This window comes from Archocentrus centrarchus, chromosome 22 (genome assembly GCF_007364275.1).
Source record: "Archocentrus centrarchus isolate MPI-CPG fArcCen1 chromosome 22, fArcCen1, whole genome shotgun sequence".
Taxonomy (NCBI): domain Eukaryota; kingdom Metazoa; phylum Chordata; class Actinopteri; order Cichliformes; family Cichlidae; genus Archocentrus; species Archocentrus centrarchus.
This window is the reverse complement of record NC_044367.1, coordinates 2,042,893-2,064,956: the sequence shown is the minus strand read 5'-3', so window position 1 is coordinate 2,064,956 and position 22,064 is coordinate 2,042,893. Positions and strand designations below refer to the sequence as shown.

Genomic DNA, 22,064 nt, shown 5'->3' with positions numbered 1-22,064 from the left:
GAGTGAGAATATATACACAAAGACAGAAAAAACAAATCTCTGGTTACAAAACTAAGAAAAGAAAAATTGTGAAATAAATATCAAAAACACAATTAAATGGAAACAATGTGTTTTTATTTGTATCTATACAATATTTGCCTAATTATAAAGTTTTAGCTTTCACTCAGAACCAAAACTGCAACTTTCTTACTATCTGATAATTCACATTAGAACTATTTTAGAAATACATACAAATCAGTGCTTCCAAACATGAGTCACGGGAATTAAAGTGAGGGCAGAAATAATCATTTAGATCCAGAAAGTTTCTGATTTTCTTTCATCTTTGCAGCTTTCTTCTTCCCACCTTGAGTAAAATACTTCCAGGTCATAGACACACATGGCAAGTTACTGATTCATATTTAAGGGTCAAAAGCAAAAAATGTCGGAAGCTTTTGTATTAAACAAGCAAAAAAGGCATCATAATTTCATTCACAGTATTTACACTTTGATTTAGACACGTCCTGCCCAGCCGCTTCAATCTGCCTGTTATCCATCCATCCATCCACCCTGATTTAAACTGATCTTTAGTTAGTGATCTCTTCATTGTGGAAAAAACTGCAAGCTTATGAGTATAGCTAACCTAACTACTCAACCTAACCAGGCTGTTACCCTCTTTCTGACTGCTACAGTTATTTGGCATTGTCTCCTTGTGTTGTGATATATATTTTCTTATCACTGTTACTGCTGATTCTTCATATCAGCTGTTGTTGTCCAAATGTGCGCTGAAGCCACTGCAGCAGCCAAATTTACCACAATTAATTCCCTGGCAGCCTCGGCTGGTTTGTACCACTAAGAGCAGAGCGTTCCATCTTCACATTTTGGTTGGTACTGATCGATCAAAGTCCTTTATTGTATGTCACAATCTTACAATCTGTTGCCCTGGCGATCTCTGGCTCCAGCTGATTTACACTGATCTGTGGGAAACAAGACAAAAAGGTCAGCAGTGCAAATGGAAATATTTGGCACAAACTGTCAGATATATTTAATATTACATGTGTATGCTGCATATGCATCCGTATATCACCTGAATGAACCACTGCTTAAAGATTTGAAACTGACTATAATTCTTAAAGGCTTTAAATGTTCTGTATTTACTGCTAATGTGCAAAAAGAGCCAATTTGTCAGATTAAAGTCTAATTTGAGGTTTGCATCACCTAATATTTGAACCAGAGACAGATGGCTGTCGGAGTTGGAGGCAGAATCCTAATCAGACATCTTGGTAGGTGTGAAATGGGGAAGTGGGACAAATTGAGTAGGCGGGGGGTCCAAGGGAGTGGGGCATTCATATTGCTTTTTGGGGAGATCTTTTTTTTTTCCTTCATCTGCTATCTTTGTGAAAGTGCAAAAAGGACTTGTGAGGAAAAAAAAAAAAACAGGCCCCTCTGTGGAACTGGAGGCAGCTTTTCACAGGACTGTTGGCGGCACATATGTCTGAAGTTTTTTGCCATATGGCTGTCTGAGCTATTTCAAGTGGTAATTAAATCCTAAACATTTTAAAGCCAGAGCTGGTTGGCTTGTGTCAGCAAGTCACTTGGCAGAGAGAAGACAAAGAGAGAGAGAGATGGAGTGGAAAAACATCATCGTGCCATTGCCATTTAATGAGTAGGATGACACATACCGAGGCAATGAGGCTAAAGTTAGATCTCAGCCTGATAGCCTGGATGGCATCAGTGGCGGTGAATAAAGGCAATGGCGGCTCCGGGCAGATCATAACAGAGCAGGTTAAGTCTCAGAGGGCTACGCCTCAGGAGGAGATCCTGAAGATCTCCTCATCTCCATCTCCCGCCCCTCAGCCCCAGCCGGTCTCAGCAGAGGGCTCCTGAGCCTGCTTCTGCTGGAGGTTTCTTCCTGTCAAAAGGGACTTTTTCCTTCCCACTGTCGCCAAGTGCTTGCTCACAGGGGTCGTTTTGACTGTTGGGTTTTCTCTGTAATTACTGTAGGGTCTTTACCTTACAATATAAAGCGCCTCAAGGCGACTGTTTGTTTGAATAGTCACCAACATCAGTCATTCAGCCTGAGTCAGGGTAGCTTTACATTTGCAGCTCTACGTTTGGGCTGGCTGTTTGCAACGAACAAAATCTCAGTACGTAGCACGAGCATCGGAGCGCTCTGCAGGAGAACAAAAGAGTGACACCACAGAAACTCCAACATAATAAATGGAAGGCACATCCACAGCAGCTATTTTAGAAGTTCATTGTTAAATACTGCTTAAGTCTGTTCTATTGGATTCAACTTAAAAAAAAAATACTCCTTAATAGAGAAGAAAATTTGGGGATAAAGCACCTCTGACATCTGTGGAAACAAACTGATGGCTAGTGGCAGAGCCAGGCCGAAGGCAGCGAGACACACGAGACTGTGGACAGGCAGGACGAGCCTCCGATGTCTCTGCAGGAGAGGGAGCCTGACAGGACACAGAGAAGAAACAGGTGGGTACTTTTACACGCCAGCAAACACAACTTAAGTGACATAGTTGTATCTGGCACTGTTTGGGATATCATCCTCTACAGACCCACAAGGTAGACGGTACACTCAGACCTTGTGCAGAAGCAACAGGTTCTCACACACAGCACAGTGCAGCATGGGGCAGGAGTCCAACCCATGAGACACAGAGCATTCTGCTCAGGTGCCAGACAGCAGAGGACCTCCATCATTATTAGGCAGGTTGTTGTATTGTTGTGGCTGATCCATTTTTTTGCACTCTAGTGGATTTAAAATTTTCTACACCAATCATCACAGAAGATAATTCAGTCCAGTTAAGACAAATAAACCCCGGCAAGAAAGTCATATGTCGGGATCTGATATCAGTCATGTGGATCTGCAGGCGAATAGATCAAAACATTTGGAGAAACACATTATCAGCTGACTCATTGTCATTCCACATATTTAGCTTAAAAAAGCATTTAATAACCATTTACGCAGTCAAAACCTTTAACAATATACTGCAAATGGTTTCAAAAGCGCATTAACGGCAATAAAAGAAAACCCATTTTCTCTATCTAAATAAAACGGGACATTCGATAAATCTAACTGATGAAATATGATTTCTCCTCTCTCGCCCTCCACTAGGATAATCCCCTCTTCAGTGAGCAGGACAGCGAAACTCAGCAGGAGCTTGAGAAAGAGCCGCTCCGTCTCCCCACCACTAGCGACGCCTCTCCCCCTAACGAGGAGAGCTACTGCCTAATGAGGGAGCTCATTAACACATATGGCTGCCATGGTTTAATTAGGCTGCAAACACGTGCAGATACACACACGTGGAAACCTGCATTTTTAAGAGAAAAGTCAATGGCAGAAAAGTTGCGAGGTGCGTGAGACGTTAATGGTAAGGGCACTTCGGGTTTGGACACACACACAAGTTTAAAAACCTTTCAATCAGGTGAAATCAACCAAAACATAATTTGATGTAAAACTGGCTGTACTCACATGATCTGACTAACCTGGCTAGTGGCCATATTTCTGGTCAAGGTCTTAGTCAGGTTTAACTGTTTACATGGACCTGAGTCTCACTGTTACCATGAGCAAACTGGCTATTAGACTATCCCCCGCTGACCTGTGGTGAAACACAGGCACCAAATGAGGAAGGGGAAAAGACACCATCATAACCAAACATCATATTGTTAGCCTTTCTGCCTGTGACAAATTCCATTTGTGTGCATTTGTATGAAATGAAACTGTGACACTTGCTTATTTTTATTCATTCACTGGCTTCTTTCAAGCCATCGTTTGATTTATTTTGACAGGTCAGTCAGTTAGAGCAGAAAGCAGCTTTCCAAACCTGCGTCAAGCTTTGAAAGATGATTGGGTAATACAGACTTCTCAAAAAGTTACAAAAAATTGTGAGCATGTGTACTTTTTAGTCATTTTTGTTGTATCATATTTCTGTACGAAGGAGCTTTAAGATGGTCAGGTTTGACCCTCGTGTGTTGGCATTTCACCAAAGCAATTTCTCTCATAAAACTGCAGAAAATATCCAATAATTTATATGGTTAACATGTTAGAAAATAGCACTTGAATAAAAATGTAAATGCTGGAGCAGTAAACCTGGGCCCAAATCTGGTGACCTGGGAATCATAGACAAAATGGAAATTCCTGTTAATTCCCAGATTAATGTAGCCTGGAACATTCATAAATAAACAAAAAGCCAGAATAACACTGCACCCCCCTCACAGCTACTGAAGCACATGAAGGACAGAACCTGTAGTCACTCCCCCTGTATCTGTTCTCAGCAGTGTAATCCATCATTGAGGGGCCGCCCACGGACGTGTCTCCATCCCCTTGTTCTCGCTCCATTGAGAGCCAGTGAAGGCGAGCTGATGTAGAGGATGGCTGAACACCACCACAGTCAACCTCGGAGAGCTACACTCGCTCCACCACTCCTTTCTCTCTCGCACAGTTCAGTCATTCAGCTGCCAGGAATCCCAAACACACCTGGGCAGTCGGCCTCACTGACTGAGCCCGCCTACTCTGAGCGGTCCGGACAAGTGTTGTCAAGGATTTACAGAGATGGCTGCATTCCTGGGCACGGCACAGGCGCAGTCACACCATCCATCACCGGGCATCCACATTTTGTTATTAAGACACCATTACAGTCATTACACAACACTGAGCCTCAGCGGTGGTGAGCCTTCCAGAGTATCAAATCAGTATTAAACCACAGTGGAGTAGATAATAAGAGGATCTGAAATATTCTTTTCTTGAAAAAAATGGGATAGCTTTATAATTAACTTGCAGTCATTTAATTAGAAGACAGCTGCACCCTTGAATTATTCTAACTCATGAAACTTTCACCTCCTTCATTACTGCAATAAAAGCATAATTAGCTTCTTTTAAAAAAATGGTTTATACAGATTGATAAAGAGAGTGCTTCCATCCATTACGACTCAATTAAATTTGTTGCTTTTCCTGCTGCAAACACTGGGTGTTTGGTCTTCTTTTCCTACAAAAAAAACCTACACATATTAAAAGGAAATGCATATTAAGGGATGCATTTAAAGTGCCAAGCACCAACATCACTATTTAAAGAGGCAGAAGAGGTCAGCTTCAGCACCACCAATCTACAGAAATTCAAAACATTTCCAGACAGATGACAAAGAATCAGAAAACATCTGAACTACAACATTCCTCTGCTGGCTTTTCTGTCTGTCTTCACTGGACACAAAGACAGCTTTATTAGGTACACCTTCAGAGCTGCCTTAATTCTTCATGTCACAGATTCAACAAGGTGCTGGAAACCATCCTCAGAGATTTTGGTCCATATTGACGTGACAGCATCACACAGTTGCTGCAGGTTTGTCGGCTGCACATCTGTGATGCAAACCTCCAAATCCCAAAGGTGCTCCATTGGATTGAAATCTGGTGACAGTAGAGGCCACTTGAGTGCAGTGAACTCATTTTCATATTCAAAAGACCAGTTTTGAGGTTATGTGAGCTTTGTGACATGCACATTACCCTGCTGGAATTGCTGCCACATGACTGGCTGATTAGATATTTGCATTAAACAGCAGCTGAACAGGTGTACCAAAACATGCACGGATGCAGCCACGTTGCCTAAATGAAAATGTGGAAGAGAGTTTCTTACTTTTCCAGTGCAGACATGATCAAGGGAGGAAGCACCAGGATCGGCATGGGCATGACTACTCTGGTCAGAGCTGTCTCTAAAAGCGCCTGCCATAAGAAAACATAAACCAAGAATGTTAAAAATAAACATATGTTTGCTTTAATCTGGGAAACAAGGCAGGTTTGAATGCACTAATACTGACGAATGAACTCAAAACCCAAACGCTTCAAAATATGTACCATCGCATTAAGCAGTACAATGTATTTGTTGCTAGACAGCAATATCAACATGATCAATTTAGATAATTTCCTTTTCTGAGCTAAGGAACGTACATGCCTGGCAGCTACTTTTGATGTTCCCACCACGTTCCCGTTGTTGTCGAGCACACTGATGCCCTCTGACAGCTCACAGTGTCTCATGAGCACCACGTTGCAGACATTTGCACTCGCTGTGAAGAGATGAGAATATTTTTAAAGATCGAAGTGAAAAGTCTCACTGCCACTAGGAATATAACACAGTTATATTTCTAGACAGTGACAGTTTTTTGTTTTTTTTTTGGCTCTGTAAACCACCTCAGTGGATTTGGAATGAGGAAATCAAGATGCCGTGGACGTCTAGGCTTGCTGTTTTTATTAGGGGGGAAAAAAGCAGTTTCATGGCCAGCAGAAGGCCTGGAGTTTATTCCAAGTGTTGAATTTGCATGTAGTAGCTGTTCATGGGAAGTTTTGGGATACAAGTGATTCCTGTGGGTACCAGTATGGGCTGGACTAAAAGAACAAGAAAAGATGCCCATTGAAAAAAAGTAAAAAGCAAGGTTTCCTGCTCAAGAGTACTATTATAAGTCCTATAAGGATGAGGGATAAACTTTGTATGTTCTGAATGGTATGGATGGTTTCAGAAGTTCCTTTTTTTTTTTTTTTTTTTTTAAACCAAAGAACTTCATGATCTAAACACCACTTCAGTGTCCCGTGATTAATAAATATTTGCTCAAAAATAATGAAGCATCTTGGCTCCAGGGACGGCAATATCAGTCAGTCGGTCACCAAATTCAGAGTGAATACCCTCTGGCTCCGACTTTTCCTCTTGGATTTCTATGAGCGTGACCTTTTGTTTTCTTGTGAAACATATTTTAAAGTCTGGACTGACATGAAATTTGCTACAGGCCCCGATTAACTATAATAACTCTGATGAGCCTTTAACTTTTCAGTGAAAATCAGTTTTTGTCCAAAATGTTATAATGTAAGCATTAGAATAAAGCAGCGCTATACCTGGTTACAGAGCTGGTAGCACAGCATTCAAACAGGAAGCTTGTTTTTCCTGAGAGTCACTTTTTTATTAACTGTCAGCAGCCAGTTAATGAAGAATTAATGGCAGCTGGGACAGGCTGAAATTACATGAGTACATCCTGTCATTATACAGGATGTACAATGAGACTGGAGGGCCACTCCTGTTTAGTGCCATGCAATAGAAAGTCAAACTCTCTAAAATCAAAATAAAAATATAATAATCTAAAAATATACAGAAAATAAGACACAATGTATAAAATATACAAAAAATAAATGTATAAAAATATATACAGAAAATAAAATGTATTAAAATACAGAAAATAAGAGAATGTAAAAAAATATATACATTGTAAGAAAAGTAAAATAAGTCTATACATATAATAATGAAGATGCTGAATATTGCACTAGTGAATGAATATTGGATATTACTCCTCATTTCTGCATATTTTGCTAGGAAAATGGGAAATAGGTGCAGGGCTTTATTAAATCATGTGGAACACAAATGAAAATACAATATATAGGCAGAAACAGAGTTTGAATGAGCTTGAAAGCCAATATTTGGTGTGACCACCTTTAACACAGTCTGAACTCTCTGAGGCGGCTTTCTTGTCATTTCTTCAGGAATATTTCTCCAGGACTCTTGGAAAGCACCCAGAGCGCCTCTTTGGATGTTTCTGCCTTTTGTTCTGTCCTCTGGTCCCACACTGCTTCAGTAAAGCTGTGGGGGTGTTCCACTGAGTGTGTGTCTATCCAGGTCTGTGTTTACTGCACTGGTAGTGTGTATGGGATCACTGTCATGCTGAAAAATGAAGCTGTTCCAGATGGTGTTGCATGGTGGATCATAATCTGATGATACTTTACTGTGTTCATGGCAGATCTCCAACACCACTGGCTCAGATGCTGGCGCAAACCATGACAGAGCCTCCACCGTATTTTACTGTAGACACTCACTGTTGAACCTCTCTGATAACCCCCTCCATCTATACTGATGTTGATTAAGATTTTAAATTAATCACTCCATTCGATGGAGTGACCTAAGGGTCAAATGACTCTGACGTCTTGTGCCAGATGAAAAAGCAGCCAATGTCCAGAGAAAAGCCCTGAAAGCCCTTCAGAAAGAATTACTGTTGAAGACCACCTTAAAATAAAGTCTGGCTCCTTCAAAGCAAAATATAAAGAAATCAGGAGTGGCTTAAGACTTTTGCACAGTACTGTACTTTCAAATTAAGTAACACAGTAACTGCATTAACCTGACACACAGATTGGTGCTATACCTTTATATGCTTGTATATTATATTAAATATCTACAACTGCCTTTTATTTGTGCATATTTTGGTTACATTTGAATGAGCTCGTACAACAACAAGGCTTCAGTCATTCCTATTAATGTTAGATGAGGAGCCCATCGTTGATCCACAGTATGTTTCACTACACGGGGATACACATTTGGATCACAAGACTTAAAAAATCCCTCTTGCCTACGTCCCCTCCTGTTCTCTATGGAAAACCATCTCTTCTAATCAAACTAAACTGAACTGATAATGTTCAGAAAACTCAGATCTGCCAATTACCACCGCCGAGTGAAGACACTGAACTGCTGTTTACTCTCCTCACTCCTCAAAATGAAGGACATTATTGCCGTGTCATTTGTGTCATTCAGAAAACCGAAGCCGTGTCTCTGTGAGACGCTGACACACACACACACACACGCACGCACACACACACACACACACCAGTCAGATCAGCAACAGAGAACAAAATCAAGGTGGCTGGCAGGTTGACAAACAGCGGTGTTGTTTCCTTCTGATTATTCACGACAGCCAAAATCAACACAAATGTTATGGTAATATAGATTAACCTTTCTTCTTGACTCTAATAGGAATAAGACAAACTCATTTTAGAGAGTTTAGTGGTGGTGCCCCGAGCCTTTTTAATTTAAGACAACAGCGTTCAGTTATCTTTGCTAAGGGCCGCGGGGCTGGCAGGTCGCTTTGTGAGGGGAATTCAATTGACTGAGCAAATAAGTCTTTTTACCTATGAGGGATTTTTTTTTTTTTTTTTTTATCCAGACCAATTAATAATAAAGAGACAGACAGGATTTTGGCACAAAACAAACACCAACAACCACGGCAGTTAAACAGAAACTCTTAAATACATAAATAAAGGCATCAAAGTAATTACAAAATTGACTTGATAAATGCAAAATCTGCACCGCTAAATGCTGAAATATCTGGCTGCAATTTGTAATTATTTAAAATAATTACATTTGTGTACATTTTAATCATCATCTAATAACTAGTGGTACACTCACAGAAATACATCCAAGATTTATTTTTTTCTTTTTACATAATTACTTTCTAAATATCACAAATAATGACAAATAAGACAACAAATAATTAACCCCCTAAATTTCTGCCAGCGTGGCTTTCCCTCCAGTTAAGGTTTTCATAATCTAATTGAACGACAGGCCGCTGCTTGATTAGGTTATTACAAATAAATCTAGCCTTAAGTAAGCAAACAAAATCAAACGGGCGAAAATTCAAACAGCCCTTTGCTTCCATTCGCTTCAATTAGCCTTTTTAATTACCTCTTCTATTGGCCTACCAAAACAACAACAGGAACAACAATGAACAAACAGAAATCAGGTAAATGAGGCCTTGACATAGACGCCACTTTAAGGGTAATTATCCAATTTGTTTGCGGCAGCAGAGTTCTAACAAGCAGCCAATTACCAGGCAAAGGCTGCACTGTAGAAACCTGTTGATTTAATTAGAAGAACCGCTATGGTAAGGGGGGGGGGGGCAGGAAAACAATTTAATTATGAGCCAGCAGCCCGGGGCATTCTGGGACACGGGTCTATACCCCTGGGTGTGATTGTGTTTGCGGGAGAGTGGCATGAAAATCAGCTTTGTGGCTGCACACACAAAGCCGGCTCTCAACACATCTGTCAGCCTGCGGAGCGGAGAGCGGACAGAGGGGAGCAGAGTGAAACAAAACCGCTCTATTAGGCTTTCATACAGGGAATTATTATGATCACAAAACAGCTAAAAACAAAGTATAATTGATCAAGACTAAAGAAAAGAAAACATATTACTTGTGTTGTTTTTAGATATTGTAATGACAATTACTGCTGAACCTTTAGCCAAAGGCACTGAACTGAACTCCATTTGATTTTTTTTTTATATATAAACCTCCAAAATTATTATCATTATTACTATCTAAGCCACAAACTTTCATTTTCCTTAAATGTCCATTATAAATATAAAAGTCCTGAGCTTACTCCCCGTCTGTCCCATGAGAAGTTTCACTGAGCTTTTCTTTTTTTTTTTTTTATTTTAAACTTACCCACTGCTGGGAAGGGGATGAACCTCTGCACCAAAAGCCTGGTGGTTGGGCTGAAGTGGCTTGCTCTCTGGATTAAAACATTTAAACCAACCTGCAGGGTAAAGCAGACACAGATGACACAATCAGACACTGTGTGTTTTGAAAAGCCAACGCAGAATATTTGAAATGAAACAGACACCGTCAGCCTCAAATAAAAAAGCATCAGAAACAGGTTCACTGGCAGAACGTGGACTAAAATTACTGGCAGTGTGTTTAAACATTTGATGAATGGAACTTTGCCGTATTTTAACATTTCAGATTGCTGTGTTCAAAAGCCTGTATGCGCTCAAATAACACACCGCCACGCCACTTCATCCTCCAGCTCTCTCTAGCCCCGCGGGAGGTCGTCACCAGAGCGGACGTTTAATTGGAGCGTGCCTGCCCCCCTCCAGGGATGTCGTACCAAACTCCAGACACCCCGCAATTTCTTTCTGTGCTTGCTGCCATTGTCAAGCCTGAGGGCATCAGCCGGATGAACACCCAGCAGGACCAGTAATTGGCTTGGTTGGAGCTCCTTGTCCACACTAAGGGCTGTGTGAGGCAGGTGTGTGAACGTGTATTATGCCCCTATGACATTTTATTCTGTGATGACATGGAGGTAAGAAAAGAGGTTCAAGTGACTGGGGTTATTCTGAAGTCTGCTTTTTCATGGTTAATGTTGACATCCACCTTATTTAATATTTGCCATTTTTCTGCCAAAACCATTTAAGATATTTGGCATTTAGCTTAAGAGGCAATGCTGTGGAAGACTACATGCTAAAACTGTGCACCAAAGACCCGAATACAACGTCTATTTTATGGTTTGCAAGGTGGAACCTTTAGTTTAGTGTACATAATAGTTATTAATAAATAACCTGCAAAGAAAACACAGTTTGATTGGACACTTGTTCCAATCTTTGGGACGTGAAGTGACTTATATCTGCAGAAGACAAAAGTCTGCTGCTATTTAATGCTGCTAATTTAAGTGACTTATCAGTTGGCCTGATGGATCCTTAGGTGCAGAAAGCAATCAATAAGTCTAATATGTTGGCCGATATTTGTCTCTGTCAGACACATAAAACATTAAACATTTTTATTTTTATGCGTAGTTATTAATGAGTCCTTATTAGCCCTTACAATGTAGTTTAAAAACAATCTTGGTTTAATGTCACAACAAGTCAGATTACTCATTTACACTCTCACCTTTATTCTTTTCCATTTTCATTTATCTGCCATTGTAAATGCAGACGCCAATATACCAGAAAATAGCTCATTTTGACCGATATATGACCTCAAACCATCAGGTCATATCAAGTCACAAAAGGAAGAATTAGTGGAACTCACAGCAATGGACACGGCACTGGTAACTGCCCCAAGGTATCCCTGCAGGAATTTGGAAGCTGGAGCTGGCTAAAGTGGCAGCAAACAGGATGAGACATAACATTTTAAAAGCAGTTTAAGTGAGCAACGAGAAGAAAAGACATTTGTAATGTGTGCAGTAACGCCCCAACTGGGAAACCGTGCAGGTACTCGACCTTGGAGGCATTTCGGTTACAGTAGTTAACACAGGCATTGTGACTCTGGTTCAACCACTGCAATAGAAAGGAGAAAGTGAAAAGAAGGCCGATGTAACAAACTACAATGATGGATTTGTTTCATTAAAGGCGATTCTCTTGTGTATTTAAAATAAGTTAATAGAAGTTCATTATTGACTTTGGTAAAAACATATCTTAAGTGATAGGTTCACCCACTGGGTTTATCGAGCATATGAGCACAATCAGTGACAGATGACGGTCCATGATTTAAACAGTGGCAGTCTCTGTCTCACGCCAGCAGGATTTCTTATAATTAATTCTTAATTTATTCTATTTATTATTGCATTTAAAAACAGCATTTCCCATTCATCCCACCACTTTACAACTGGTCGTTATTAGTTTGAGCAAAACAAGATGGCTAACATGGCGGCACATGAAGGATGCAATGATTTATAATAACAGATGGTAATATATTGTTGCATAAATATGCCTGATCTGATTCTCAAGAAATACCTGCCAGAAGACGGTGGACACCAGTGTTTGGTTAGGGAGGAGGAGGCCAACAACCTGCCAAAAAAAAAAAGAGAAAAAAATAAAAGGACTCACATGGATAAACTATTATTATTTGTAGCCTTGGTACAAATAATAATTTTGGAAGAATAGAATTTAGGAAAACCACTCTCACCACTGGTGTGCCAAACGGGACAAAACCTGGTAAAAGATAATTAGTATTATCACTCTCACCATTCTTTTGCCTAATCATTTATGGTGCTTTTTCTCCAACTACATTTAACGTGAGTCGGAGAAAAAGCACCATGTGTAGAAATATAGAAGCAATTAAAAAAAAAAAAAAACATAGCTCTATTACGTCTATCTTTGGATTATGAAGATAATTCCCATTGTTCTGATATACAAGTGTAATGTTGGTCCTAACGAGTTAATTGCTTCTGTCTTTTCCTCCTTTTCTTCTCACTTCCACTACAAGGTCATCTTACAATAAAGGGCGCTTTCAAACTGAACCAAAATACTAACATTTGCTTCTTCACAAACCCCAAGAAGCTCTCTGTCACCACAGCAGAGAGGTTTTAATCAGCGCCCAGCTGAGCGTGACCTTTTCGAGGCCTGAGACAACCTGAAGAGCCCCGTTGAGCCATGACAGTTCCTAAGGTGAAGAACGCCTCCACGTTGGACTACTTAAAAAGCTCTCAGATCCCACTTCTCCGAGCTGAGCTACTCTACCTGACATCCGAAAAGGCATCAAGATCTTCTCCCCTGTGTCGGGGTGGATGACGGCCTGTAATAAGGGCACATTGGAGACAATCGAACAATAATGAGATCAGTTTGGATTCATTTGGTTCATATGACTTACAAAGAGAGATTTACTGTGAAAAAAACTGAAGAAAAATTAATGTTCATTGGAATTTATATTAACTTGGAAACTACTGAGAACATGGTTTATAGTAAAAATTTAATAGATGGAGAAAAAAATGATTACTTATTTGTTTAATCAAGTTAGTCAGTTAATTATATTTCAGGAACATTACTCCTGAAATATGGGCACTTGGGGAAACTTTGAAAAATACCTCGGCTTCTTTGATAAATGGTACTGTTTGACATGTTTACCAAAATAAGAAAAGTAATTCAACAAAACTGGTGTATTATCTTCGTTTGTAACAATTTTAGTGCAGAGGTTGTCACATATGATGCTTTAAAACTAAAGTATGAGTGCCTTGCAAGAAGCTACACATGCTAATGCTAACATTAATTTTTTTATTTTATTATTGCTTAATGATAATGTTGACATTTTGAAAGTACCATATACCATGTAGACCACTGTCTCTATCCAGTGTGGGATGCAGCAGAAACCTAATCCTAACCCTTAACTGCATGTGTAGAATAAATCAGATTCAATCAACCATTGTTTTTAGCATGTTAGCATGCTATAATTTTCTAATTAATATTAAATGCAAAGTAAAGCTGAACCATAGCTTTATATGGATTATGTCTTATGGCTAAATGAACTACCCTGAAATAGAGAATTAACCATTAAAGCACAGATTAAGTCTACTGAGTGTTGCAGAAGTTCAAGGTTCACTGGAGCTTCTAATGTTCAATCTCTGCTACTTAACTTTTAAATGGTTTATTGGATGTCAATTCTTCTCATATGTACAAAGACACTATTCAACATTCTGCCAGTATGCTATGCACACTATCACAAAGTAGACAGACAGACTGATGTCTCACTGCCTTAACAGTGATGAGATCTGCTGATTGGAGAAAGAACGGAAGCCATTGTAATGCTTCCTCAGGCTCATGGAGCCAAATTTTGACTTGTCAAATATCACATAGGTAGACATGATAGGTATCCCACTATCTGAATATAAGAAGTTTTCCTCCTAGTACATATCCAGTCCTGTCAAGATTGAGAAAAACCTAGGGACTAGCTGAACCTACAAAGATCTGACAAACTACACAAAGACAAAGTTTTTAGTCTTTGACACTCAGCAAGGAGTACAAACTTAGAAGTACATGAACAAAAAAAGCAACATGCTGAAGGAGAGGTCAGTAATAGCACAACCCTGAAAGCCTCCAAGAGCACCAACTATTGCATGTACTCATCCCAAAACAAACCTGGACAGAAGCCAGTCTTCCAACATTTATATGGAGCCCAATTTGAGCTGAATTTGGTTTCATTCCTGCAGAGTGTGAAATAGTTAATGTAGACTGAACTGCATATCCTACACACAAAATGGAAGGAATTGCCATTTTTCTTCTCATTTGGTTAAAGTTTCCTTTGGGTGGAATAAGTGGAATAACTGATGAACAAGATCAGCTCCAAACAGCAAACAATGATCAAAGATTAAGATTGGTCTCATTACTTACTTTCCATTAACATTAAGGCAAACTGTTGTGTCTCAAATATATCAAGTGATCATTTTCGATTAGGTTCTATTGTGCTCCTCACAATAGATGGCCATAAAAAAAGAGATAATTATTAATTTGTGCTTAGAGCGACTCGCACAATAAAAGTTTTGCAACTATTCCATATTTATGGAATACACATTAAATTGTATCAAGTTCTACTTGGAAGAATTCTCTTACAAGTCCTGTATACACACATCAAACCTGATACAGTCCACTGCATCCCTTCTGTGGTTTGGAAAATTAGTGCCAAAGGAGAGGAGATCATTTTGGTTCATCCGTATTTAGAGCATGTGATTAGATCCTTTTTAGGGACGAGTTCAATATGAACAAAAACAGATTTAATGGCTTTTAATTTTTATTTTCCAATGAAAATACACATTTGACATTGCAGAAGGAGCAACACACACAAGGATTAGACAGTCTCTAAATTAAAGAAATACTAAAAAAGCACAAATCTAATTCCATGGTGCTGACATTGCATTTAAAAATATATTCATTAAATAAGTAATCAATTTATTAGAATAATTATTTAGGTGAGTCATAATTATTAAATATATAAAACTCCAGCAGTGCTGGACATTGGCAGTCTGTAAATAAATATCAAAGCTTTAAATAATTTTCTCCTGCTTTAACCAGCTGCACCTGCAGTTCACCGACTGTCAGCCGCCTTTCATAGCTGGCACTTCCAGCTAATTAACACTGGAGGTAAAACCAGCCGCCTGCGTCAGCGTCTAATTTTAATACAGTTACTTCAACATTAAAACATTTTTTCCTAATGTTGCATTTTCTCGTTTTTGTCCACTCTTCCATATATTTGCTGTTTAAACACGTCACACCATAAGTGCTTTGAATGTGTTACTTTTTTAGGTATTTCACAATACTGACATGACAAACGCAGGGATCATATTTTATGTGCATGTCACAATAGAAAAAGTAAACAAAAACAGATCAATCTTACCTGCTTTATTTTCTGGGCTTGCCAAAGCTGAAAAATAAAATAAATAAGAAAAACTATGAACCTTGAGAGTCTTTATTTGGTTTTGTGTTTGTACAGTTTCTCCATTCAGTTCAGTTCAATTCAAATGTATTTATATGGCACTAAAACAGTCGCCTCAAGGCTCTTTATATTGTAAGGTAAAAACCCTAAAACAAAAAAAAAACAAAAAATTCAGAAATTCCAATTATTATATTTTGTAATGTTTGAAAGTTTAAGTATTAATGGTACAAAATTGGTCAAATTATTGTTTTTGGTTTTTTTTAATTAAAATGCTTTTTGAGCATTTTCTAATGTTGTAGTGCATCAGCAGATACTATACATGAAAAAAAATATCAATTTCAAAGCTAAATATTTCTTAGGATGACATCTGCGTGGTTAAATAATCAAAAGCACAAAGCAGACTGCTGATAACCTTTTATCTTATCGATAAGATATCTAAGGCGCTTATCACAGAGATGTTATCACAAAGCACTGTAAAAAATAATTTATTTAAATCACTTCTCCATCATTTAGCATTTTAAGTTGCTTCAATAGTGTAGATACTAATTGTCAAAATACTTAAAAAATATAAATATTTCCCTGGCACAGACATTAAGGGAGCCATTTTGGATCTACGTACATGTACACAAAGGGCCGTTAGTGCCTGCAGTGCACAGATAATCCACTCAAGGGCAGAAGACACATGTCAGATTGCATATAACAGGCTTTTCAGAAAGGTATTCAGCTTCTTCAGATGCCGATGTCTCACAAGCTCATGTTGATGTGAGTTTACCAACTCAAGTTCGCGAATCTTTACCTGAGCATCTGTCACTCCTGGGGGCAGATTTCCTCGCTTGAAACACTCAAGCAGCTCGACACACTCCTGCAGGCGTTTCTGAAGCGACAGAACATAAAAGTCAACAAAATGTGAAACCAAGTCTGGGCAGCCTTTCCTGAGGGTCTGTAAGTCAGCTTAGCCATGCATTTTCCCTCCTGCTATTTAAGTCCAGGGCTCAACGTGTGATAATTATGTTTTACTAAAACTTCCGTGCTGATTTTCATTTGACAAATGAGTTCCCTAAAAGGTAATGAGTAGCTTACTGTGGTGTCTAATACAGAGGAAAATACCAGGTCATGAGGACCAATTTGCTTTAATGAGCTTGCCATCTGTATGTGTATGTGTGTTCATTTTTCTGCAATTGTGCGTGGCAGTGTTAGGTGTGCACTTTTTTACTGTATGCACAGGAGGTCATGTGTGCGTGCGACCAAAGGTAAATCAGGCCTGTCCCTGTTCCACTGTCTGCATTAGGGGCAAGTTGAGGCGACGCCTGGCCCAGCAAGGTGCCGTGTGTGTGTGTGAGTGTGTCTAAGCATATGCACTTTCCACCCCTCCCAGCAGCCCCATATGTCCACACCTCATCACATCCCAGGAGGTACTGCTGCTATTAGTGTCACCAAAGAACCCACTAACAGCTTCATTACCCAGAGTACTAGAGCTGTGATGGCTCCATGAGCAAAATTACCACAACACAACCAAGTCCTGTGGAAATGTTACAATGAGCAGAGCAGCCTAACATTTACAGAGACTATCCTGTATCCTCCTCCACTAAACGCAGCTCAGTTAGGAAACCACTGCACTTAAAGGTCAAATGAAACCTGACTTCTCTAGATAATCCCATCAGATATCATCTGATGGAGTTTAATTTAAGTTGTATGCAGATATTGTGGTCCTGTGACCAGAGGAGGTAACATGTAATAAATCCAGAAGTTTGTCTACCTCTGTCACGAGGAGTGTGCTGGGGTCTATCACATCCAGGAAGTGTCTGAACCGACCAAAAAACGTGTTCTAGGAGTCGAGGGGAAACAGAAATGCACATTAATTAAAGAACAGTTCAGAAATTTAGCATTTTATATACAAAGCAATTTCTAGCACTAGACTGTAATTATTTTTTATTTAAAGATCATTATAAGTGACACCAAAACATCAAACTGTAGATGCAACTTGTGACCTTCTTTAGTTTGTGCTTTAAACATATGATCAGTGGCATACCTGAGCTGGGATGTATAAGTTCAGAAAGTTGAATTTTCCAGCTAGTGTATAAATAATTTTTTGATCAAATATATGCAGCCAAATCAGGATTGTGAATCGCGAGCCACAGAGATTCCAGCTGTCACCCAGTAAACAGCAATATTACCGCTCGCCAGCTGTTTAAATACACCAGGTGGAGCCTCCTCATTAATGCCTGTGACAAACTGTTTCCTATCAGCATCTTTTACACACCCGAAACTACCCACACCATGCTGCAATTAATTCCAATAATGACTGTGCCAGAAATACCTTTCGATCATTTATTCATAACCGAGCATAAGGAATAATTTAGGGAAATCAGCAGCACGCCGCACAGCCTCGAAAGCTGCCGATCCCTCCCTAACTGGAGTTTAATTACACTAACTGTTAATTTGGATGAAAATCTGGTATCTGACTCACTGCTGTGCCTCGTGACTTCCTGAGCATATGGATGGTTTGTAAAAACATGGCAAGGGAGGGGGGGGGGGGGGTGTTAAATCTGTTATATTCAATTACTCACCAGTGCCACTCCAATTTGACCAGTCTGAGTTGATCCTGGTGAGTAGTGTAAGAGGGAACTTATCTCACCTTTACTCAAAGGGTAACCGGGGCCTAATCTTATCATTCGGTTGCCTCATATCCTAATTCATGAAGACACAACCTTTTGGGTTGGACTAAAGCAACCGAACGTAGACAAATACAGCTGATGTTAAGAAATCAAAGCCATCTCAATGATGGTTTAAAAAAACTATGACAGCACAGAAATGAGAATAAAAAACCAGCATCTGAAAGTTTACTGATGCACCTACATGAAGCTGGAGAATTCAGAACAAACAGATTAAAAGATGGTTGATGATATTTTGTGAATGTCCAAGTAAAATGTGAAAAGAAGTTAAAACTTATGAATCTAAATCATACACACATTATTCGATACACCTTGCTACTACTGGTTGGACCCCCTTTTGCCTTCACAGCTGTCTTAACTCTTTGTGGCACAGATTTAACAAGGAGCTGGAAACGCTCCTCAGAGATTTTGGTCCGTGTTGACCCGATAGCATCACACAGCTGCACATCCATTATCCACAAAAGTGCTCTATTGGACTGAGATCTGGTGATTGTGGAGGCCACTTGAGTACAGTGAACTTACTGTTACAGCCAAGAAACCAGTTTGAGATTATGTGAGCTTTGTGACGAGGTACGTTGTCCTGCTGGAAGCAGCCATCAGAGGATGGGTACACTGTGGTCATGAAGGATGGGCACTGAGAGCAGCAACAGGTAGGCTGAGGAGATGATGGTCATTTGGTATGAAGGGGCCCAAAGTGTGCCAAGAAAATATTACACCACCACCATCAGCAGGAACTATTGATCCAAGGAAGGATGGATCTATGCTTTCATGCTGTTTATGTCAAACTCCGGCCCTACCATCCAAATGTTGCAGCAGTAATCGAGACTCATCAGAACAGGCAACAGGTTTTCCAGTCTTCTGTTGTCCAATTTTGGTGAGTCCAAGTGCAAACTGCAGCCTCGGTTTCCCGTTCATTGCTGACACAAGTGGCACCCGGTGTGGTCTTCTGCTGCTGCAGCCCCTCTGCTCCATCGTTTGACGTGTTGCGCATTCAGAGATGCTCTTCAGCATACTCCAGCTGCAACAAGTGGCTGTTTGAGTTACTGTTGCCTTCCTATCAGCTCAAAGCGCTCTGGCTTTTTCCTCTGACCTCCTCTGGCATCAACAAGTCATTTTCACCCAGAGAACTGCCACTCACTGGATATTTTCTCTTTTTCAGACCACTCTCAGTAAACCCAGGAGATAGTTATAGGAATATGCCAGCAGCTTCCAATTTATTAGGCACACTGAAGAAATGTTTTCTGCTGATTCAGCTGAATGTTTTTTAACAAAAACATTCACGCATTCAGCCTGTGGTGCTGAACCACTGAACCCTCCACAGAGAGCTGTCTATGATATTTATCTAATTTATCTGAGGCGGAGAAAAGCCCGATGCCACCGTAAGGTCACTGATGATAAAGTAATGAACCTCTCTCTAAAAGAGTCTCAGCAAAGACATTGTGACAGTCGGATCTGGTGTGTATTCACTTTAGCTGGCTGTCAGGGTAACAAATAAACTGGCTGAAATTTTAAATATTAAAAATAAAATGGAGTACAAACAGATCTCGTGGAATACCTGTAAAATACCGCTCGGCTTGTATTTACGTATTTCTGTGCTGCAACATGTACTGTTAGGTCCAAAATATCTGGTTAATGACAGTTTTTGTAATTTCATCTCTGTGTACTGAAATGCAGACTTTCAGCTTTAATTCAACGGCTTAGGAACGGCTTGTGAATTACAGCTATTTTTATACACAGGCTCAAAAGTAAGTGGACAAATATAATTTGAAATGTGAGGACTGTTTTTAATACTTGGATCAAAATCACTTGGAGTTAATGACTGAAGTCGAGAAGTCATGGGCATCACAAAATGCTGTTTCCTCCCATGAGATGATCTGCCAAACCTTTACTGCAACTATCTTCGGTTGCTGCTCGTCTGTGGGTCCTTCTGTCTTCAGTCTTATCTTCAGTAACTGAAAAGCATGCTCTGCTGTGTTGAGATAAGGGGACTGATTTGGTTTCTTTGACTTGAGAAACTCTTGGGTTGCTTTGCCTGATCGGTTTTGCAGCATTTGGCTGAATGTGAGCAGAGAGTACAGCCCTGTACGCTGCAGAATTCACCCTGCTGCTTCTATCAGTAAACACTAGTGATCCAGTTCCTCTAGCATGCAGACATGCCCATGCTACAGCATTGCCTGCATGTTTGACAGATAATGTGGATCATGAACTGTGGTAGTGTACAGAGGGAAATTTACAAAAACGGCCACTGTCAGAATATTTATGGACCTAACGATATATCATCACCTGCAGTTTGTCCGCCTGAACGCTGATTAAACGCTTACAGAGAATTACCTCTGCTCTCGTGCTGCGTTCAGAGTCCAACTTTGTTGGTTACACTTACAGCCTTTGAAATACAGCTATAAAAGCCAGGAGGAGTCACTGAACAAATTTACAGAATTACCTTTGAATTTAATAATCCGCCTACGGGACACCGCATGTAACCACACAAACACATGATATGCAGAGACGGTGAGTGGGTGTGGTCTGTTTATCACGCAAATTATTTCCAAAAAGTACACTTTGTTACCGCAACTCTTGGTTCAGTGTGCAAAGCTCTGTTTACGAACACAGACAGAGGATCATAAAACCTAACAGTACCTGGTCGAAACGAGACTTGCCATACTGGAAGGCGGGATATTCAGACATGCTGCTTCCTATCAACGCCAGTCCGCTTCTTTTCTATGATTATTCAATGCTTCCCCTTCCCCAAAACTAACTTTCTGCAGCTGCAGGACTGCTCGGTCAAGCCTGCTGCCTGTGTGGCCAGGTTGCATTATTGGAGCTGTAGTTTTTCCGGTCTGCTGCGCTCTGACAGGATGTGGCTTTAACCCCCATAAAAGGGTGACTACATTTCCCAGAAGCACACGCATCGTTTTAGCCGTTTTCTAAAAAGCAATGTTAGTGTTGAAAGAGGGGCTTTTGCTTGGAGCGCAACAGTTAAAAGCTGGTTTGAGTTTACAGAGGATAACATAGCCCCCTAGTGGTGGTTCTGAAGTGAAGTCAGTGGCAGCTTGCTATGGAAATCCAAACACTAAGACTTAAAGAAGCAAAAGTAATTTAATGACTACCTGAATGTCAAACAACAGTCTGCAGAAACAAACCCAGAGTGCAAACATTACAAGAGCTTTTACAGCCAGCCCTGTGCAAAAACGCAAAGAAAGAATTACCACCAAGCATAAGGTGAGCAAGAAACACAAAATATTCTTTATTAAATATACAAAATTTGTGAAACAGAATTGCATCACGGATTGTAAACTTTCCGATCTTACATACTACCTTAAGAACATTCCACCAGCTACACAGTTGTGGACAAAATACAATCAGTTTGAACTGAAAAAATAAAAACAAAAAAAAAACTTCTAAAATGGAAGACATGATAGAGGATGTGCCGAGTCGCATGTAATATGTCTCTACAGTCACCTATGCACTTGGTATTGCAATCGCACAGCGGGACTGAGATGACAGGATAGGTCTGGATGCTTGTGTATGCTTTGAGCTCATTGGCTAGTTATCTGTTGTGATGTCAAAGGAGGCCAAGTGCTTAAATCACGGAGCGATTAGAAAGTGCAGTACGGTGTAAAGAAGATCTAACTATACCGATATCAGACGGACAGGTACAGTTTTATTCTGACAGTTAAGTAGTGCAAGAA

The 22,064-nt window shown here is 40.0% G+C and overlaps 1 protein-coding gene across 2 annotated transcripts; it reads right to left on the bottom strand.

The window, feature by feature from the left end:
* Positions 1–111: 111 nt before the first annotated feature.
* Positions 112–21,217, bottom strand: sfxn5a (sideroflexin 5a). Of its 2 annotated transcripts, XM_030719227.1 has the most exons (14): positions 21,013–21,211; positions 17,460–17,528; positions 16,500–16,577; positions 15,665–15,691; positions 13,021–13,075; positions 12,467–12,492; positions 12,295–12,348; positions 11,782–11,838; positions 11,591–11,656; positions 10,229–10,319; positions 5,930–6,045; positions 5,619–5,704; positions 2,324–2,441; positions 112–953 (listed from the first exon to the last, which is right to left on the bottom strand). In XM_030719227.1, the coding sequence occupies exons 1-14, from the start codon at positions 21,058–21,060 to the stop codon at positions 876–878; spliced, it is 969 nt and encodes a 322-aa protein (XP_030575087.1). In that variant the 5' UTR covers positions 21,061–21,211; the 3' UTR covers positions 112–875. The 2 variants fall into 2 exon arrangements, with proteins under 2 accessions (XP_030575087.1, XP_030575088.1); XM_030719228.1 differs by lacking the exon at positions 2,324–2,441 and having other exon boundaries at positions 21,013–21,217.
* Positions 21,218–22,064: the final 847 nt, after the last annotated feature.

What these genes read in the sequence shown, in the direction of transcription:
- sfxn5a (XM_030719227.1), bottom strand. Translation starts at nt 21,060, where the DNA reads ATGTCTGAATATCCCGCCTTCCAGTATGGCAAGTCTCGTTTCGACCAG. An exon ending in AAGCCCAGAAAATAAAGCAG is followed by an intron (nt 13,076 to 15,664) that starts GTAAGATTGATC and finishes CCCTTATTACAG; the next exon opens with GCCGTCATCCACCCCGACAC. An exon ending in CATCCCCTTCCCAGCAGTGG is followed by an intron (nt 6,046 to 10,228) that starts GTAAGTTTAAAA and finishes ATCTCTTCACAG; the next exon opens with CGAGTGCAAATGTCTGCAAC.